The following is a 17,719-nucleotide window of genomic DNA, read 5'->3' as shown; positions in this document are numbered from 1 at the left end:
TAAATATTGGACATGAAGTGTTACATTGGTTATCTTTTGTTCTTGTGAAACTGCAAATGATGCACATGAACGGTAGGAACCCTACACTTCACAATGTCTGTTGCACTTCAGGTGCACTATTGTGACAACTGTATCAGAGCCAGATAGGATGTCTGTCCTGATTAAATTTCAGTCAGAGTGGCATTGGATTTTCCTTACTCCCATACCTATTCCAAATGTATCCTGACTTCTACCAATGGCAAATTCACATCCACCTGAAGTTTGGGCTACATCTTAACTTCTTTTTCGGCAGTTGTTTCTGGAAACATTGCTCAATCTTTGTTGCAAGTAGGAAGGGCCAAAGAGGAGGCTGTGGCCTGAATCTTCTGGTCACTGGCAATGGAATACACATTGCATTCTGAAGCTTTGCCTGAACCAGTGCTACTACTCATTTCTTCCAATCTGAGCTGCAGCAGAAATGGATACTGCAGCATCTCCTCAGAAAATCCTTTAGATAGCAGCAGCATTCAAGGAGGTTTGGCAGTGGTTGCCATGTTTGGTTAAGTTAAAAGGTTGCATCCTTATGAGTTATTGAATGGATGAGTAGGTCACTGAGCTGGCAAGTGAGTAAAGAAGGGCAGTTGGTAAGTTGGCCAGGTGGGTACAGTGTGTCATCAAGCAGATGGGCAGTGGATAAGGTGGTTTGTCTTTTGGGTAGAGGGGTCAATCGAGGTATAATTGGGTTGGTAAGATTATGGGGTGTGTTTGTCTGGTGATTGGATAGTCAGCTATGTAGTTACCCAGATGTTAGACAAGGTTTTAAATGATCTCATACTTTCTTGAGTAACTATAATTTAAGTCTCATAGATGCTCTAGTTCAGTGACAGATACATATGTTCGTTCAGGATCTGAATCAGCAGGGAATTGCCTATCAAAAATTTAAATTTCCTCAGCAATTCCCAGGAAATCCTCTGTGTCAGGACCTCTGCAGGGAGACAATTTGAAGACTGGATGAATTAGATTATTACATGCTTCTGGCACTTGAAACAGGATCTTTGGGTTTCCTTTCTGAAGGTGGATGGTGTAATACCTTTGTGTTGAGGTACTAATATTGATTTTGGAAGTTTATATGAGAGAATCATTTACTGGATTTAAATGAGTATTCTGCTGCAATGAGAAAAACTGAATCATTATTTGTGATAGGCGTGAAGACATATATTTGTTAATTTTGTCCCGTAACATACAAACAGGTGCATTAGTTATTTTTTCTGCTGTCATAGACCCTTTGCCATGTTCCACATTACCATAATTTTGTACCACCTCGTATTGGCTCCCAGGCATGTTGACTTTAGTCATCTGCCTGTCTAATTTCACTATTGTACGATAATCTTTTCTAATTGTCACATTGCCTACATGTAACTTAATTAAACTTTTTCTCTTCACGCACCTATAGAAACTTTTACTATCAGTTTGAATGCTCCCCATCTAACTGTTGTAATCTCTTTTCACCCTCTTAATCAGTTCCTTTGTCCTCTTTTGCTGAAATTTCTAATCCTGTTTCTAATCCTCAAGTCTGCTGCCTTTTGTTTTGGATAATCTCTAATCCATCTTCGATCGAATATTATCCTGAAGTTCCCATCTTGGCCACAGTCAGGCCACCTTTCCCATTTTGTTTTTTATGCCAAACAGGAATGAACAACTCTTCCAGTTTCTCCATGCATTCCTTAAATGTTTGCCATTATCTATCTACTGACATCCTGTTAAGTAAAATTCCCAAATTCAACATAGCCAGCTGGGACCTCATATCATTGTGCTTTACTTCAATTCATGATATAAACGACAGAATCAACCACATCACTCTCTATCTTAAAAAGCTAGATTGTCATTTATTTCCTTCTCATTATACAATATCCAGTTTAGGATGGCCCATTCTTTATTTCTCAACATATTGATCCATAAATATATGTAAATTTTGATGTAAATATGTTTATTCTTGTAAATATTCTAGAAGTTCTTCCTGTACATTATTATTACTGATTTAATTTGCACAGTTTTATATATGTAGTTGTCCCTTTATTTCTTTTGCCTCTAATTTCCTGTCTAATGTCTTCCCAAGTGATCCCACTAAAGTTTGGGGTCTATATACAATCCCAGTATCATTTTCTGTCCCTTGGTGTTTCTAAGATCTACCTGTACAGATTCTACTTCACTTAAACTAATATCCATCCTCACTATTGTATTAATATCCTCTTTAAACAAGCAATACTATCCTACCTCTTTTTGCTCTTTGTCCTTCCCAAACGTTAAATAGAACGTAGAACATACAACAGTACAGCATAGTACAGGCTCTTTGGCCCTCGATGTTGTGCTAATGTTTTATCAGACTCTAAGATTAAACCAACCTACACACCCTTCATTGTACTATCTTCCATGTGCCTGTCCAAAAGTTGCTTAAATATCACTAATGTATCTGACTCTACTACCACTGCTAGCAGTGCATTCCATGCACCCACCGCTCTCTGTGTAAAGAACCTACCTCTGACATCCCTCCGAAACCTTCCTCCAATTACCTTAAAATTATGCCCCCTTGTGACAGCCATTTCTGCCCCCTTGTGAAAGCCATTTCTGCCCTGGAAAAGGTCTCTGTCTACGCCTCTCATCATCTTGTTTACCTCTGATAAATCACCTCTCATCCTTCTTCAGTCCAATGAGAAAAGCCCTAGTTCCCTCAATCTTTCTTCATAAGACATGCCCTCCAGTCCAGGCACCATTCCGGTACATCTTCTCTACACCCTCTCTAAAGCTTCTACATCCTTCTTATAATGAAGCAACCAAATTGAACACAATATCCCAAATGTAGGCTAACCAGGGCTCTATACAGCTGCAGGTTAACCTCGGGGCTCTTAAACTCAATCCCTCTGCTAATGAAAGCCAACATGCCTAACATCTTCTTAACAACCCTGTCAACTTGGGTAGCAACTTTGTGGGATCTATGGACATGGATCCCAAGATCCCTCTCTTCCTCCATACTGCCAAGAATCCTGCCTTTAACCCTGTAATCTGCATTCAAATTCAACCTTCCGAAATGAATTAGTTTGCGCTTTTCCAGGTTGAACTCATCTGCTACATATCAGCCCAGTTCTGCATCCTGTCAATGTCTCACTGCAACCTCTAACAGCCCTCCACACTATCCATAACTCCACCAATCTTAGTGTCATCGGCAAACTTACTAGCCCACCCTTCCGCTTATTCATCCAAGTCATTTACAAAAATCACAACGAGCATGAGGTCCCACAACATATCCCTGTGGAACACCACTGGTCACCGAGCTCCAGGCTGAATACTTTCCATCTACTACCACTCTCTGTCTCCAATGGGCCAGCCAATTCTGTATCCAGACAGCCAGATTTCTCTGTATCCCATGCCTCCTTACTTTCTGAATGAGCCTACCATGGAGTACCTTATCAAACGCCTTGCTAAAATCCATGTACACCACATCAACTGCTCTACCTTCATTAATGCATTTTGTCACATCCTCAAAGAATTCAGTAAGGTTTGTGAGGCATGACCTGCCCCTCACAAAGCCATGCTGACTATCCCTAATCAAACTATGGTTTTCCAAGTAAAAAGTACTTTCCAAGTACTTCTGGGTGTTCAGTTCCCAGCCCTCGTCCCCCTGCAGCCATGTCTCTCCAATGTCATTATATCTTTCCTGTTAATATCTATTTGTACAACACAACACAGATGCAAGCAGGCAAAACTAATTGGTGCTGTATGTGTCAAGAATATCCAGAGAGGCAGGTCAAAGGCTCCCGTCCACAGTCTTTACTAAGATAATTCATTTGGCTTGTCAGAAATTGCTGTTCATCAATTTCTCTTCTCAGCACTGATCAGGTAAAGACATTTGCACAGTACACCTCCCCTTTTCCCAGTAGCCTGTGGATTGAAACCTATTTCCCCTCAAAACTCTTTGATCGACAGACTTGATGATCTGATCTTATCCTATGCTAATTTGCTTGTGGCCTCAAGTACAAAAATTATTATCTTTGTTGTTCTGCTTTTTAATTTAGCTCTGATCTCCCCATATGCCTTCAGAAAACCTTTCTCAGTCTTATCTATAACACTGTTGGCCATGTGAATTGAATCATACCACTCCAATTGCAAGAGATATCCCGAAAACAGGAAACCAGTATGACTTTGAGAGTTTGTGCAGTCAGCTGCAGGAAACATTATATATTTGTCTATCCCTACTCTCCCCTGCTGCAACTACTTTTTTTGTTCTCTCCTTCTTTCCCCCTTACTCGAATGACTCAAAGTGAGATGTTCCGAAATGTAAATGTACAAAAAAAGAAAGGAGAGAGTGTGCACTTTCTAATTCAAAGGATGTAATGTCCAGTTTTTTGCTTGAAGTGAGAATATAGCTGAAGGCTATGTAGATTGTAGAGTCACAAAGTAGAACCATTTGTGACTTTAGATCTAGATACAGGAGAACAAATTTAAAACTGCTCAGTTATCAATGCTTCAGTGCAATAAAAAGAGAATTGGAATTTGATGCAGTTGTGTTTCTGCGAGTGGATTTCTTCAAATCAGATAAACAGGGTAGTAGTGGGTGAACTAGCATGTAGGCAATGAAGTTACGTCTCTCGTTTGGCATAGGAACAGGAGAGTGTTTCAGCTGTTTTCTTCACAACTGAGCAATCCTCTTCATAATTCACTCTGCTCACCCCACGTTGGGAAGGACCAAGAAAAGATATCCTCAAAATAGTCTGATTTGTCACCGACCTGACTGGAAAACTGCATCCAGCAGACTCACCTATTTGCAGTCCGAAAACCAAAATCTAACTCAATCCCGGAACCTGGAATGTTTGCCATCTCCTAAAAATACCTGCCAAATTGTGTGGTCAGAGATTTCGATCCAGGATTGGGCTCATCAGCTATGTAAAGACCCACAGAACCCATGACCAGTGACCCAGAATTTCCTCGGTGGACATTAAAACTCATTTGGAGTGATTGCTGATGACAATAACTCGCAACTTTCATAAAATTTTTCATATGGGAATAGTCAAAGATTGCCTTGTCATCTGGAGGCCTTTAAGCATCCTTCTATCCCATTGACATTCAACTAGTGAATGGGAGGGGTCTTGCTATGTAGTAAAAATACCTTTATAGAGGTTTATAAAATCATGAGGGGTATGGATAGTGAAAGAAAACATGGTTTTCTTTCCTGGGTTGGGGGGAGTCCAGAACTAGTGGGCATAGGTTTAGGGTGAGAGGGGAAAACTTTAAAAGGGACCTGAGGGGAAATTTTTTCACACAGTGGGTGGTGCATGTATGGAATGAGCTGCCAGAGGAAGTGGTGGAGGCTGTACAATCACAACATTTAAAAGGCCTCTGGATGGGTATACGAATAGTAAGGGTTTGGAGGGAAATAGGCCAAATGCTGATAAATGAGACCACATTAATTTCAGATATCTGATCAGTATGGATGAGTTGTACTGAAGGGTCTGTTTCCATGCTATATATCTTTATGACTCTACCTCAAATTTTGTTGTATTGCAAAGGCTCTTCGTGTTGGGGGAAGAAAATTGTTGTGTTTTGTTCCTTCATTGCACATGTTTCAGATAATTATTGATTGTAGGAGGCTCCATAGTAATAGAGGGAAATAGTAAATTCTCCTGGGTGGGCAACATGCTAAGTTTTCCTTCATATTTTCCTACTATTTGCTACTGAAATTGTAACTAATGTGGCTTCTGAACCCAGGCATGTCTAGAAAAGCATGTTGTCTACTTGTCAGGCTTTCTGACTGGGTTAAGGAATTGTTCTCTGCATAATCACCTGAAAATGGATTACCAAAGTCTTTAAGGCTATTTGGTGAACTATGCTTTGCACTGGTTGCCACATTGCAGCTTTTGTTGTTGATGGGTGCCACCCCTTTTTTTTAATATTTGAAACAGTTCTGTAGAACAGCAGGTAGAACTTGAACTTGAATCCATCTGAGCCAGAGGAGGGGACCAGTGTACCAGAAGTGACCCCGACAGTTGTATTAGTTACTTTAGGGAGATTTGACAGTCAGCCATACTCAATATACGTTTTTGCACTAATTTTATTTGGTATCGGAGCTCTTAGTACATATTTTTATCCACCTGTTCGGACATGCTATGATACACATCTGAGTCAGATGGCATTTGAATCCATGCCTTCTGGCCCAAAACGCCACTAAAGCTCCCAGCAGTTGAAACAGGTTAACCAACCTGTTCAGAGGTGTTATAACACACTTCCCGAGCAAATGGGACTTGAAAACAGCCTAGACGCAAGAGCACTAGCACTATAGACTCATAAGGTAAAAACAATGACTGCAGATGCTGGAAACCAGATTCTGGATTAGTGGTGCTGGAAAAGCACAGCAGTTCAGGCAGCATCCGAAGAGCAGTAAAATCGACGTTTCGGGCAAAAGCCCTTCATCAGGAATACAGGAGACTCATAAGCCTGAGCAAGCTTTCATCCCAAAACCATCTCATCTAGTATTCCAAACAACGATTGTGGTTAGAAAATCACAAGCTTGCAGTCCTGAATTTTCTTTGAATCTTTTAATTGAAAATTGGAAACTGCTAGTCATTGATTTCCTTAGCGTCAATGTAAATGGTGATCCTTGCCAGAAGCACTTGATTATGGATTAACGTTGAAGTTTTCATTTAATAGCCCTAATTATGTATTTGGTGAAATTATCAGAAGATTGTTTAACTCAAATTATATTACACAAGGTACATAAATAAATAAATGCTTAATTCTTACATGTGCAATTTCTTTATTACGTAAGTGTAAATCTGTGGTTTGAGAGATTCTTCTTAGAGCCTTTGTACAAAACTTTTTTCTTTGTAGTTCTATTAAGTAACTATTTAGAATGTTTTTTGTGATGACTGGTGGCTCATTTTTCTGCCAGTGTTCAATTACATGATCAATAACACTTAGGAAGCTAATAATTGTTGTCCCCCCAAAAAAAACACATGTGACAATGATGTGCAATATTCCACGATTGAAAAATCAGTTTAACTATCATAGCTGTTAGCATAAGTCTGTAACATATATTACTGTAAGCAGGGGAGAATCTATTTTAAATATGTTAGAAATCCCAAACTAATATGTTATGTTTGACTTTCTTTAACTGTGTATTATAACTAAGCATCCTTTTCTATATTTTTAGGCAACAGATCGTGAGAAGGATCCAATCACCTATCACATTCAAAATGGAGATCCACAGCACGTTTTCAAAATTACTCAAAAGTAAGAGGAGATAGATAATATTTGAAGTATGTTTTCTCTCTCAGAGGTTTAACAATCTTTGAAATGCCATTCTTTCTTCAAAAGGCAGTTTTGGTGCAGCGTTTTTAAATATGTTTGAAGTAGAGGTAGAAAGATTTTTGATGACAAAGGGGATTTAAGATTATTGGGGGTATGCGGGAATTTCGAGTTGAGGGTAACATCAGATCAGCCATGATCTCATTGAATGATGGAACAGGCTCAATGGATTGAGTGCCCTACAATTACTCTTCCTTTTGCCTATGATTGTATAACTCGTTGAATAATTTTTATGAGCAAGCACAACAGGAAATCTGTGATATGCAGGCATTGGCAATATGTTTCTTTCTATTAAGTAATAAGAATTTGATGTACGAAGCCTTTGGGAGACAACAGTGTTATTTTTTAAAATGTATGATTCTGAATGTCTACAGCCCTGCTAAAGTGTTCATTTTTACAGATTCAGATATTCAGATGATAACTTTAAGAGCACTGTTGAGCAATATGTAATATGTTGATGAATTCCATAAATGTTATGCAATTGTGGCCATTTACAGGGTCCATGGTGCCATATTGCTGAATCAAAGTCAGCCCCTTTCTTCTTCATCTATTCCCGAGTTTTGTAGTTCCCACTGATCGTGTTGGTCAGACACCATGCTAAATTAGTTGATTCCCTTGTCACCCGTCTTGGGTAAAAACACTTCCATTTGTCCAACCTTCCAGGAAAGGATCAGATGCCATGTCACTCCCACCATAAGCCCACAGCTCACATTATATGTCTCTGTGTTGGGTTTGCTTTCATTTCTTTTTGATCATCTCTTTGACTCTTCTTTTATTACTTAGTAAAGCAGACAGCTGTTTTACAATCAATTCTTTGAGACTTCAAAGGTACTTTGATGCCAGGTGAAGCATCAACAACATACACCATGTTTTCACCAATCAAAAGTCTAACAAGTTAATCCAGGAAGAAATTACGCTATGGCACCTCTGTGGGTGGAAGATTGCTGAGCAATCCGTTTTGTACATTTGATGATTAATTACCTTTCAAAGACCAAGTTCCCAAGTTTCATAATTTCACAGTTTCATAGTAATAGAAGCAGGAGTAGACCATTTAGCCATTTGAGCATGTTCTGCTATTCATTAAAATCATGGCTGATCTATCCATCGTCTCATTTCCTCCTACCTACATTATCCCCATAACTTTTATTTCCCCTACCATGCAAAAGCCCATCCAACTGTGTCTTGAATATATTTAATGAAGCTGCCTCAATTGCTTCCTTGTGCAGAGAATTCCATCGATTCACTACTCTCTGGGAAAAGCAGTTCTTCCTCATCTCTGTCCTAAATCTAATCTTGAGACCATGTCTCCTAGTCCTGGTCTCACTATCTGTGGAAATAACATGTCTGCCTCTATCTTTTCTATCCCTTTCATAATTTTATGTGTGTTTGGAAGATTCCCTCTTATTCTTCTAAATTGTAGCAAGTTCAGTTCCAGGCGGCTCAACCTCCCCTCATAGGGTAACCATCGGACAAAGGTAGTTTTGTTCCCATGGGCATGTCCACAGATTGAAAGTCAATTGGCTAGCTGACGACTTTCTTTGTGGTGAGGCAGCCAGAGGCAGGCAGCTGGTAGGATGCCCAATGCTCCACTTTAAGAGTGCTTGCAAGCTTGACATGAAGGTCCTAAACATGGATTGTAGTACAAAAGGGTGACAGCAAAGTAAAATGACAGAACACCAGCTTGGCAACAAACTCTAATGCTGAAAATAATCCATGTTGCTATTTTGCAGCAACGTGTACAGCATCTGTGGCAGAACCTGCCTTGCAAGGATTGAGGTGTTCACCTATCAACAAAGATGCACCCTATGAAGCCATACTATCTAAAATGGAGTGTTCATTCTGTGTCCATCGTCTTTCTTAGACTGAAGAGTAGATACAATAAACTAAATAAAATATCACAATATTAATGATTTTCATTCTCATTTAATTTGTTAAGTGAATTATCATTGAAAAGTAGGAAGGGGAAACAATAGGCCAGATTTTACTTTAATAGTGTGTCTGCCCTTGATGTGCCCTTGTAGAATTAGAGTTTATATTTCTTTTCTTAAAAATAGTTGAAATGACCAGATGATGTGACAGAAAGGAAATATGGGCAGCATGATCCTGAATTAACAGGGTAATCAGCCAAGTGTCGTCTTAACCAATCGCATCGAAGGATTGTACAATAAATGACATAATGTCAAAGAATTAAGGAAGTGTAAATGCATTTTGGTGAATTCAATGTCAAAAAGAGTTTTTCTTTAATGTTAATGTATGGGATCTGGGTGTCGCTAGCTGGTCAGCATTTATTGCCTGTCCCTAGTCGCCCTTGAGAAGGTGGTGATGAGCTGCCTTCTTGAATCGCTGCAGTCCACCTGCAGGCTGACCTAAAATATCATTAGGGAGGAAATTCCAGGATTTTGACCCAGCAACAGTGAAGGAATGGTGATATTTTTCGAAGTCAGGATGGTGGGTGGCTTGAGGGGAGCTTGAAGGTGGTGGTGTTCCTACATTTCTGCTGCCCTTCTGGATTGAAGTGGTCACAGGTTTGAAAAGTGTTGTCTGAGGATCTTTGGTGAATTTCTGCAGTGCATCTTGTAGACAGGACATACTGCTGCTACTGAGTATAGGTGGTGGAGGAAGTGGATGCTTGTGTGTGTAGTGCCAATCAAACAGGCTACTTTGTCTTGGATGGTGTCAAGCTTCTTGAGTGTTGTTGGAGCTGTACTCATCCAGGCAAACAGGGAGTATTCCATCACACTCCTGATTTGTGCCTTGTTGATGGTGGACAACTTTGAAAGTCGGGAGGTGTGTTACTCACCACTGAATTCCTAGCCTCTGTAGCCATTGTGTTTATGTGGTGAGTCCAGTTGAGTTTTTAGTCAATAATAACCTCCAGGATATTGACAGTGGGAAATTCATTGATTGTGACACCACTGAAGGTCAAGGGGACAGTGGTTAGATTGTCTCTTATTGATCATAGGTATCATAGGTACAGAAGGAAAAACAAAGAGAAGGAACAAAAGATTGGAGTAAAAAAAGTTGAATGTAAATAATAAAAAGGAGACATTTTTAGAGTGAATAAGATGACTCACTTCTTTATAAAGTTAATATTTAATATCAAATATGTTTATTGGCAGTAATTAACACTTATCACAACTTTTAAAACATTCTTTGATTTAATATAATTTGATTTAATGCATGCTAATTCATATCCTTCATACAAATACATAACTTCATATCATTCAATGCATAACAATGGTGAACCAGACAGTGATGCAATTCTTACAGTAAACGTCTGGACAATTACTTGCACAACTTTTCATCTCCTGAGATTGCTGCATCATTTCCACATTATACCATGGGTGGCTCAGTCTCTTTGCAAATTCAACAGCAAAAGCTGGGACAATACCATGAAAGATAGTGGTAGATTTCTTTTCCCTTGGAATTCGCTTTAGGGTAATAGTTTTGGATTCATGTCGAGTCATAGAGATGTACAACACAGAAACAGACCCTTTGGTCCAACTTGTCCAAGCCGACCAGATATCCTAATCTAATGTAGGGTGAATGATGGCTCAGTGGTTAGCACTGCTGTTTCATAGCACCAGGGACCCGGTTTCAATTCCCACCAGGGCGACTGTCTGTGTGAAATTTGTACATTCTCCCCCTGTCTGTGTGGGTTTCCATCGGGCGCTCTGGTTTCCTCACACAATCCAAAGATGTACTGGTCAGGTGTATTGGCCATGCTAAATTGCCCATAGTGTTAGTTGCATTAGTCAGGGGTAAATATAGGGTAGGGGAATGGGTCTGGGTGGATTACTCTTTGGAGGGTTGGTGTGTACTTGTTGGGCTGAAGGGTCTGTTTCCACACTGTAGGGATTCTTATCTAATCTAGTCCCATTTGCCAGCATTTGGCCCATATTCCTCTAAACCCTTCCTATTTGTATACCCATCCCTTGGGTAAAGATGCCTATTAAATGCTTCAATTGTCCCAGCCTCCACCACTTCCTCTGGCAGCTCATTCCATACACGCATGAAAATGTTGCCCCTCAGGTCCCCTTTAAATGTTTTCCCCTCTCACCCTAAACCTATTTATAGAAATGATTTGGATGTGAGCATCAGAGGTATAGCTAGTAAGTTTGCAGATGACACCAAAATTGGAGGTGTAGTGGACAGTAAAGAAGGTTACCTCAGATTGCAATGGGATCTTGATCAGATGAGCCAATTGCCTGAGAAGTGGCAGATGGAATTTAATTTGGAAAAATATGAGGAGCTGCATTTTGGGACAGCAAATCTTAGCAGGACTTATACACTTAATAGTAAGGTCCTGGGGAGTGTTGCTGAACAAGGAGACCTTGGAGTGCAGGTTCATAGCTCCTTGAAAGTGGAGTTGCAGGTAGATAGGATAGTGAAGAAGGCATTTGGTATGCTTTCCTTTATTGGTCAGAGTATTGAGTACAGGAGAAGGGAGGTCATGTTGCGGCTGTATAGTACATTGATTAGGCCACTTTTAGAATATTGCATGCAAGTCTGGTTTCCTTCCTATCGGAAAGATGTTGTGAAACTTGAAAGGGTTCAGAAAAGAATTACAATGGCGTTGCCAGGGTTGGAGGATTTGAGCTATAGGGAGAGGTTGAATAGGGTGGGGCTGTTTTCCCTGGAGTATCGGAGGCTGAATGGTGACCTGACAGAGGTTTACAAAATATGAGGTGCATGGATAGGGTAAATAGACAAAGTCTCTTCCCTGGTGTGGGGGAGTCCAGAACTAGAGGGCATAGGTTTAGGGTGAGAGGCGAAATATATAAAAGAGACCTAAGGGACAACCTTTTCATGCAGATGGTGGTACGTATGTGGAATGGGCTGCCAGAAGAAGTGGTGGAGGCTGGTAAAATTGCAACATTTAAAAGGCGTCTGGATGGGTATATGAATAGAAAGGGTTTAGAGGGATTTGGGCCGGATGCTGGCAGGTGGGATTAGATTGGGTTGGGATATCTGGTCAGCATGAACAGGTTGGACTTTAGGGTCTGTTTCCATGCTGTACATGTCAATGACTCTGTGACTCTAACCCTCTAGTTCTGGACTCCTCCACTCCAGGGAAAATATCTTGTCAATTTATCCTATCCATGCCCCTCATGATTTTATAAACATCTATAAGGTCACCCCTCACTCAGCCTCCAATATTCCAGGGAAAACAACTCTAGCTGATACAGCTTCTCCCTATAGCTCAAATCCTCCAAACCTGACAACATCGTTGTAAATCTTTTCTGAACCTTTTCAAGTTCCACAACATCCTTCCATGCCTCCACTGTTTAAAAGAAAAATCTCAAGCAGTTACCTTCTTCGTTGATGTAAAATTAGGAATCCAATTGAGATCGAATCTCAGAATCAAACTTAGGCAAACTGAATTCGGAATGATGTAGTTGTCAAAATTATTAAGATCGTCAACTTGTAGTTTTATCTGTATATAAGGAAATCAAAGTTTTGCTTCTGATTTGGAAAATTGTATAAGCCTCAGACCATGATTTTCTATTCTAAAAGAAATAATGGCCTCTCACTTCCTTTTATGTACTGCTTTGTACATCATAACAGCTGCAGCATGACACTCCAACTCCTACACTTAATGTTCTGACCAATGAAGGCAAGCATGCCAAATGCCTTCTTCACCACCTTCTTCACTATCTGCCACTCCACTTCCAAGGAACCATGCACCTGCACCCCTAAGTCTCTTTGTTCATTAACACTCCCCAGGGCCCTACCATTTACTGTTTAAGTCCTGTTTGATTTGCCTTACCAAAATACAACACCTCACATCTACCTAAATTAAACTCTATCTGCCACTCCTCGGTCTATTGACCCATCTGATCAAGGTCCTGTTGTACTCTGAGATAATCTTCTTAACTGTCCATTCCACCACCAATTTTAGTGCCATCTACAAACTTATTAACCATTCTCCTATACCCCAAGGGGACTTCTTGTGCATGGTACCATGCACAGTAAGTTGCGAACTGCTGGAAGATAATGTCATCCAGACTCTTGTGTCACCATGAGGTAGATTTGTTCCTTTTTAGTTTGAAATCTCCACAGCCTGATGGGTTTGTTATGTGAGGAGATGCATTATGTAGTCTAATGAGAAAAGGTTTTTGGTCTTAAACATTGTAAATAATTGTAAAGTAGCAATCAGGTCCAAGATATTGATATGGTAGGCATTGTTACAATGTCTGTGAGGGACACCGAGATGGTAGGTGTGTCCCCTTCAAGATTCATTACTGTTCTCCCACCAAAGGCCATCGGACCTCATCAGATTGGACAGTGCTTAATTTATCCTTCAGCATTAACCTTTTCAGATCCCAATATCTTATATAACAGATCAAGCAGCTTAGAAGAAATTTTGAAAAATAGTCTGTAGGTTTCCATATAATTTAATCTTGTGTACAGACATGATTTCATAAATGTGACATAACCAGAGTTTATACAACTGTGGCATATTTTCTACATGCTTAAATTCCACTCTTCTAGATATTCAGGCCAGCATTAGGAATATAGGACCAAGAGTAGTCAATTCAATTTGTAAATCCTCCTCTATCTTTCAATTAGATCATTAACCTCAATGTCACTTTCCCCATGCTATCCTTGATGCTATTGGACGCCAGAAGTCCCTTAATTCCTATTGCGAGCATGATCAATGATTGAGTATTCGCAGCTCTCTGGGTTTTAAAATTTCAAAGAGTTACCACCCTTTTAGTGGAAAATGCCTCCTCATTTCAATCTCAAATTACCTACCTCTTCATCTGAGACTTGGTTTAAACTCTCCATCTGGGGAACATCCTGTTAATATCCACCCATTCACACTGCATAAGAATTTTGTCCATGTAAATAAGATCATTCTATGAAACTCTAGAAAATGCTTTCTCAGTTTCCTCAACCTCCTTTTACAAGACAATCTCACCATCCCAGGGATTAATTCATTGAACCTCTGTTGCACTTCCTCTATGGTGAGTATGTCCTTCCTTAGTGAGGAGACCAACATCAGTTAAATAATAAATCATATAACAAGAACTCTCGCTGCAGAAAAGTCTCATACCCCTAACACCCTTTGCATGTAGAGGTGTTTCTTAACCTTAATCCTGAAAGATTTATGTCAAATTTGTAGACGCTGCTCCTGAGAAATAGATTCCCCTCCACTCACTCTATCAGCTCTGAGTAATAAAATAATAAGGATTATTATGTACACAGTGCTCCAAGTGTAGTCTCATAAGGCTCAATCTGTACTCCACTCCACTGGCTATGAAGGCCAACATATTGCATGCTAACTTTTCATGATTCATGGACAAGGACACAGGTCCTTTGGAAACACACACTTCTGTACTTGCTTCTGTAAAGACAAACACAAAGTAATTGTTTATTTCTATGCTATTTCCCCCCACTTCTCTGCTAACAATTCCCCTGCCTCTACTTGCAATGGGCCCACATTTGTCATAGCTAACCTTCTTCTGCCCACACACCTAAAGAAGCATTTGCTTTTATATTTCTTGCTAGCTTGCATCCATGCTCCCTTTTCCCTTTCTTTCTAAGTAAATTTATCATTGTTTTCTGGATTCCAACATGCTTCTAATCCTCATGTTTATCATTTATTCTGGCATCTTTATAAGACACTTTAATCCAATGCAATGTTTAACCTATTTGGTTAACTACAGTTGATTAACCTTGTTTTTTGTTCCTAAAAGGAATGTGTAACTGTCGTTGACAGTATAGCACATCTTTAGACACCAACCTTGGCATTCATTTCTACAGCATTGCAATCAAATTTTCTGTCTTATGTCCTCAACCAACATCCTAGCTAGGTAAATAATTTACATTTAATTCCATCACTTTGACTTTAGCCTGCAGTCTTTGACGCTGGACTCTATCCAATGGTTAATTGATATCCACTGGCATTCCCCTTTTCCAGTATTTCAATCATCCCTTCAAATATCAGTCAGGTACATCAAGTATGACCTGCCACATCTGCTGGCTCTCTCAAAGCAGCTGAAAAATGTTTAAGGTTTTCATTAATTCTGCCCCTAACAATGGAAAGTTCATGTAAATCCCTAACATCGTACTCCATGTTGACTAAGAACTACATTACCATTCCTTCACAATCGCTGTGTTGGCATCCTGAAATACCCTTACTGATAATGCTGTACATACACATCATGAACTGCAGCAGTTCAGGAAGAATTTTGTTCCCACTACCTCAAAGATAATTCGGGCAATACAGTAAATGGTAACTATTCCAGCATCACTCCCATGCCCTACATGAATATTTAAAAACAAGCATATGATAACTGGTCTATAATTCTGTGCTTCCCATTCTCACCTTTCCTAAATAATGAAGTGACGTACACCATTTTCCCATCCTAAGAAACGGTTCCTGAACAAAAGATAGTCGGGAGATTACAATTTGCAATGTTGTCATCTACTTCCTTTCAAATCTTGGAAGATATCTAACGTTGGGCATTTATATCTCTTTAATGCCATGCTTTTATCTTTACTGTTTTTTCTAAGTTAATTTTGATTTGTTCCCACATCTGTTCAATTGCTAAGTTATTCTCTGTCTTTACCATAAATACTGCTGCAAATTTATGGTTAAACATGTCTGCTAATCCTTTGTTTTCATTGACAATACCACTGTTAGCAATTTCCAAGAGGCCCTCATTCTTTCTGATCATCTTTGTTTTCCTAGTCTAATTGCAAAAATACCTTGTGTTGCTTTTGCTAAAATTGCAAATTGCTTTTCATACTCCTTTGTCTAGCTCTTCCCATCTATTTTGTCTCCTTTTATTGGTATTAACTCTCCCAGTTACTCGATCAGTGCTAAATATTTTCCTTTGAGTTTTATGCCTCTTACTTAATCAATGAACTATGATTGTTTGTTTGGGAAGTAGAATTCCTGACCCTATGGGTATAAACTGATCCTGTATTACATTAAATTATTCTTCAAACACTTTGCACTCATCTTTTGTCATTTTGCTGTGTTCACTGTGGAATACTGCATACAATTCCGATTGTCCTTCTATAAGAAAGATGTTATTAAACAAAAAGGATTTACAATGATGTTGCCAATACTGGGAGGTTTGAACTGTAGGGAGTGGCTGATTAGTCTGGGGTGTTTTATTTTTCCCCCTGATGAGTCAGAGGCTGAGGGGTGACCTTGCAGATGGACAAGGATAGGGTGGATAACCAAGATCGTTTTTCCCCAGATGGGGGAGTCCAAATCTAGAGGACATAGATTTAACGTGATAAGGGGAATATTTAAAAAGGACCTGAAGCGTAATTTTTTTCAGACAAAGTGTGGTGCGAGAATGGAATGAGCTGCCAGAGAAAGTGTTGGAGGCTGGTACAATTGCAACATTTAAAAGGCATCTGGATGGGTATATGAATCAGAAAGTTTTAGACAGATATGGACCAAATGCTGGCAAATGGGACTAGGTCAGGTTGGGATGTCTGGTTGGCATGGACGAGCTGAACTGAAGGATCTATTTCCGTGCCATATAACTCTATGAGCCTATGAGTCTCAGCCTCAGTTTGAAGTCTGGAATTAGTCTTACTTAAATCTTAGAAGGTGATATGGGTTTCTCTCTTCCAAATATTCCATTAATCTGATTATGATCACTATTAAATAAAATATTCACACACCACTGGAGTCTTATTAAATATGTCCCATTATCCATCCTGTCCTTTGACTGGATCTGTGATATGTTGTTGAAGAAAGCTGTCAGGAATACATACAGTAGTTCATGGCCACTCTGACATCCAACTAATTCCTGATGAAGGGCTTATGCCCGATACGTTGATTCTCCTGCTCCTCAGATGCTGCCTGACCTGCTGTGCTTTTCCAGCACCACACTCTCGATTCTGATCTCCAACATCTGCAGTCCTCACTCCACACATAGTTCTATCCTAATGTATATAGAATTTAAAATTCCCATGAAAACCCGACTGCCTTTGCTACATGAACATCTCAAGTTTTCACTTACAACTACAATAAGGGAGTACATACATTACTCCCACACCAGGCATATGTATGTCATGGCCACCATGTAATCTCCATTTGTAATTTAAACCTCCAAATCCTTCAATAGTTTCTTATGCAATGTTTGCAAGGATGAAGAATACTTATTTGTAACACAGCCTCAACCTGTGACCTGACTCCTTCATCCACAATTTCATTTTTCTAAACTGTTTTCGTTAATTTTTCTAGTTTACATGTGACTCAGATAATGATTCAGAGATTATAATTTTCAGCAGTGTGGAAACAGGCCCTTTGGCCCAACAAGTCAATACCGACCCTTTGAAGAGCAACCCACCCAGACCCGCTTCCCTCTGACTAATGCACCTAACACTATGGGCAATTCAACATAACCAA

General features: G+C 39.6%; 1 protein-coding gene across 9 annotated transcripts in view; it reads left to right on the top strand.

Annotated features, from left to right (window-relative positions):
• Nucleotides 1–17,719, top strand: part of pcdh15b (protocadherin-related 15b) — a 1,538,224-nt gene that overhangs the window by 1,196,758 nt on the left and 323,747 nt on the right. For all 9 annotated transcript variants that reach the window (XM_087999065.1, XM_087999066.1, XM_087999064.1 and 6 more), the window contains one exon: nucleotides 7,181–7,260. In XM_087999065.1, the coding sequence (XP_087855191.1) occupies nucleotides 7,181–7,260 (80 nt within the window). The remainder of the gene's footprint in view (nucleotides 1–7,180; nucleotides 7,261–17,719) is intronic.

This window comes from Chiloscyllium plagiosum, unplaced genomic scaffold, assembly GCF_037043375.1.
Source record: "Chiloscyllium plagiosum isolate Xiang-an unplaced genomic scaffold, Cpla_swu_hap1 HiC_scaffold_22, whole genome shotgun sequence".
NCBI lineage: Eukaryota > Metazoa > Chordata > Chondrichthyes > Orectolobiformes > Hemiscylliidae > Chiloscyllium > Chiloscyllium plagiosum.
The sequence above is the reverse complement of the archived record's forward strand: the minus strand, read 5'-3'. Positions and strand labels throughout refer to the sequence as shown.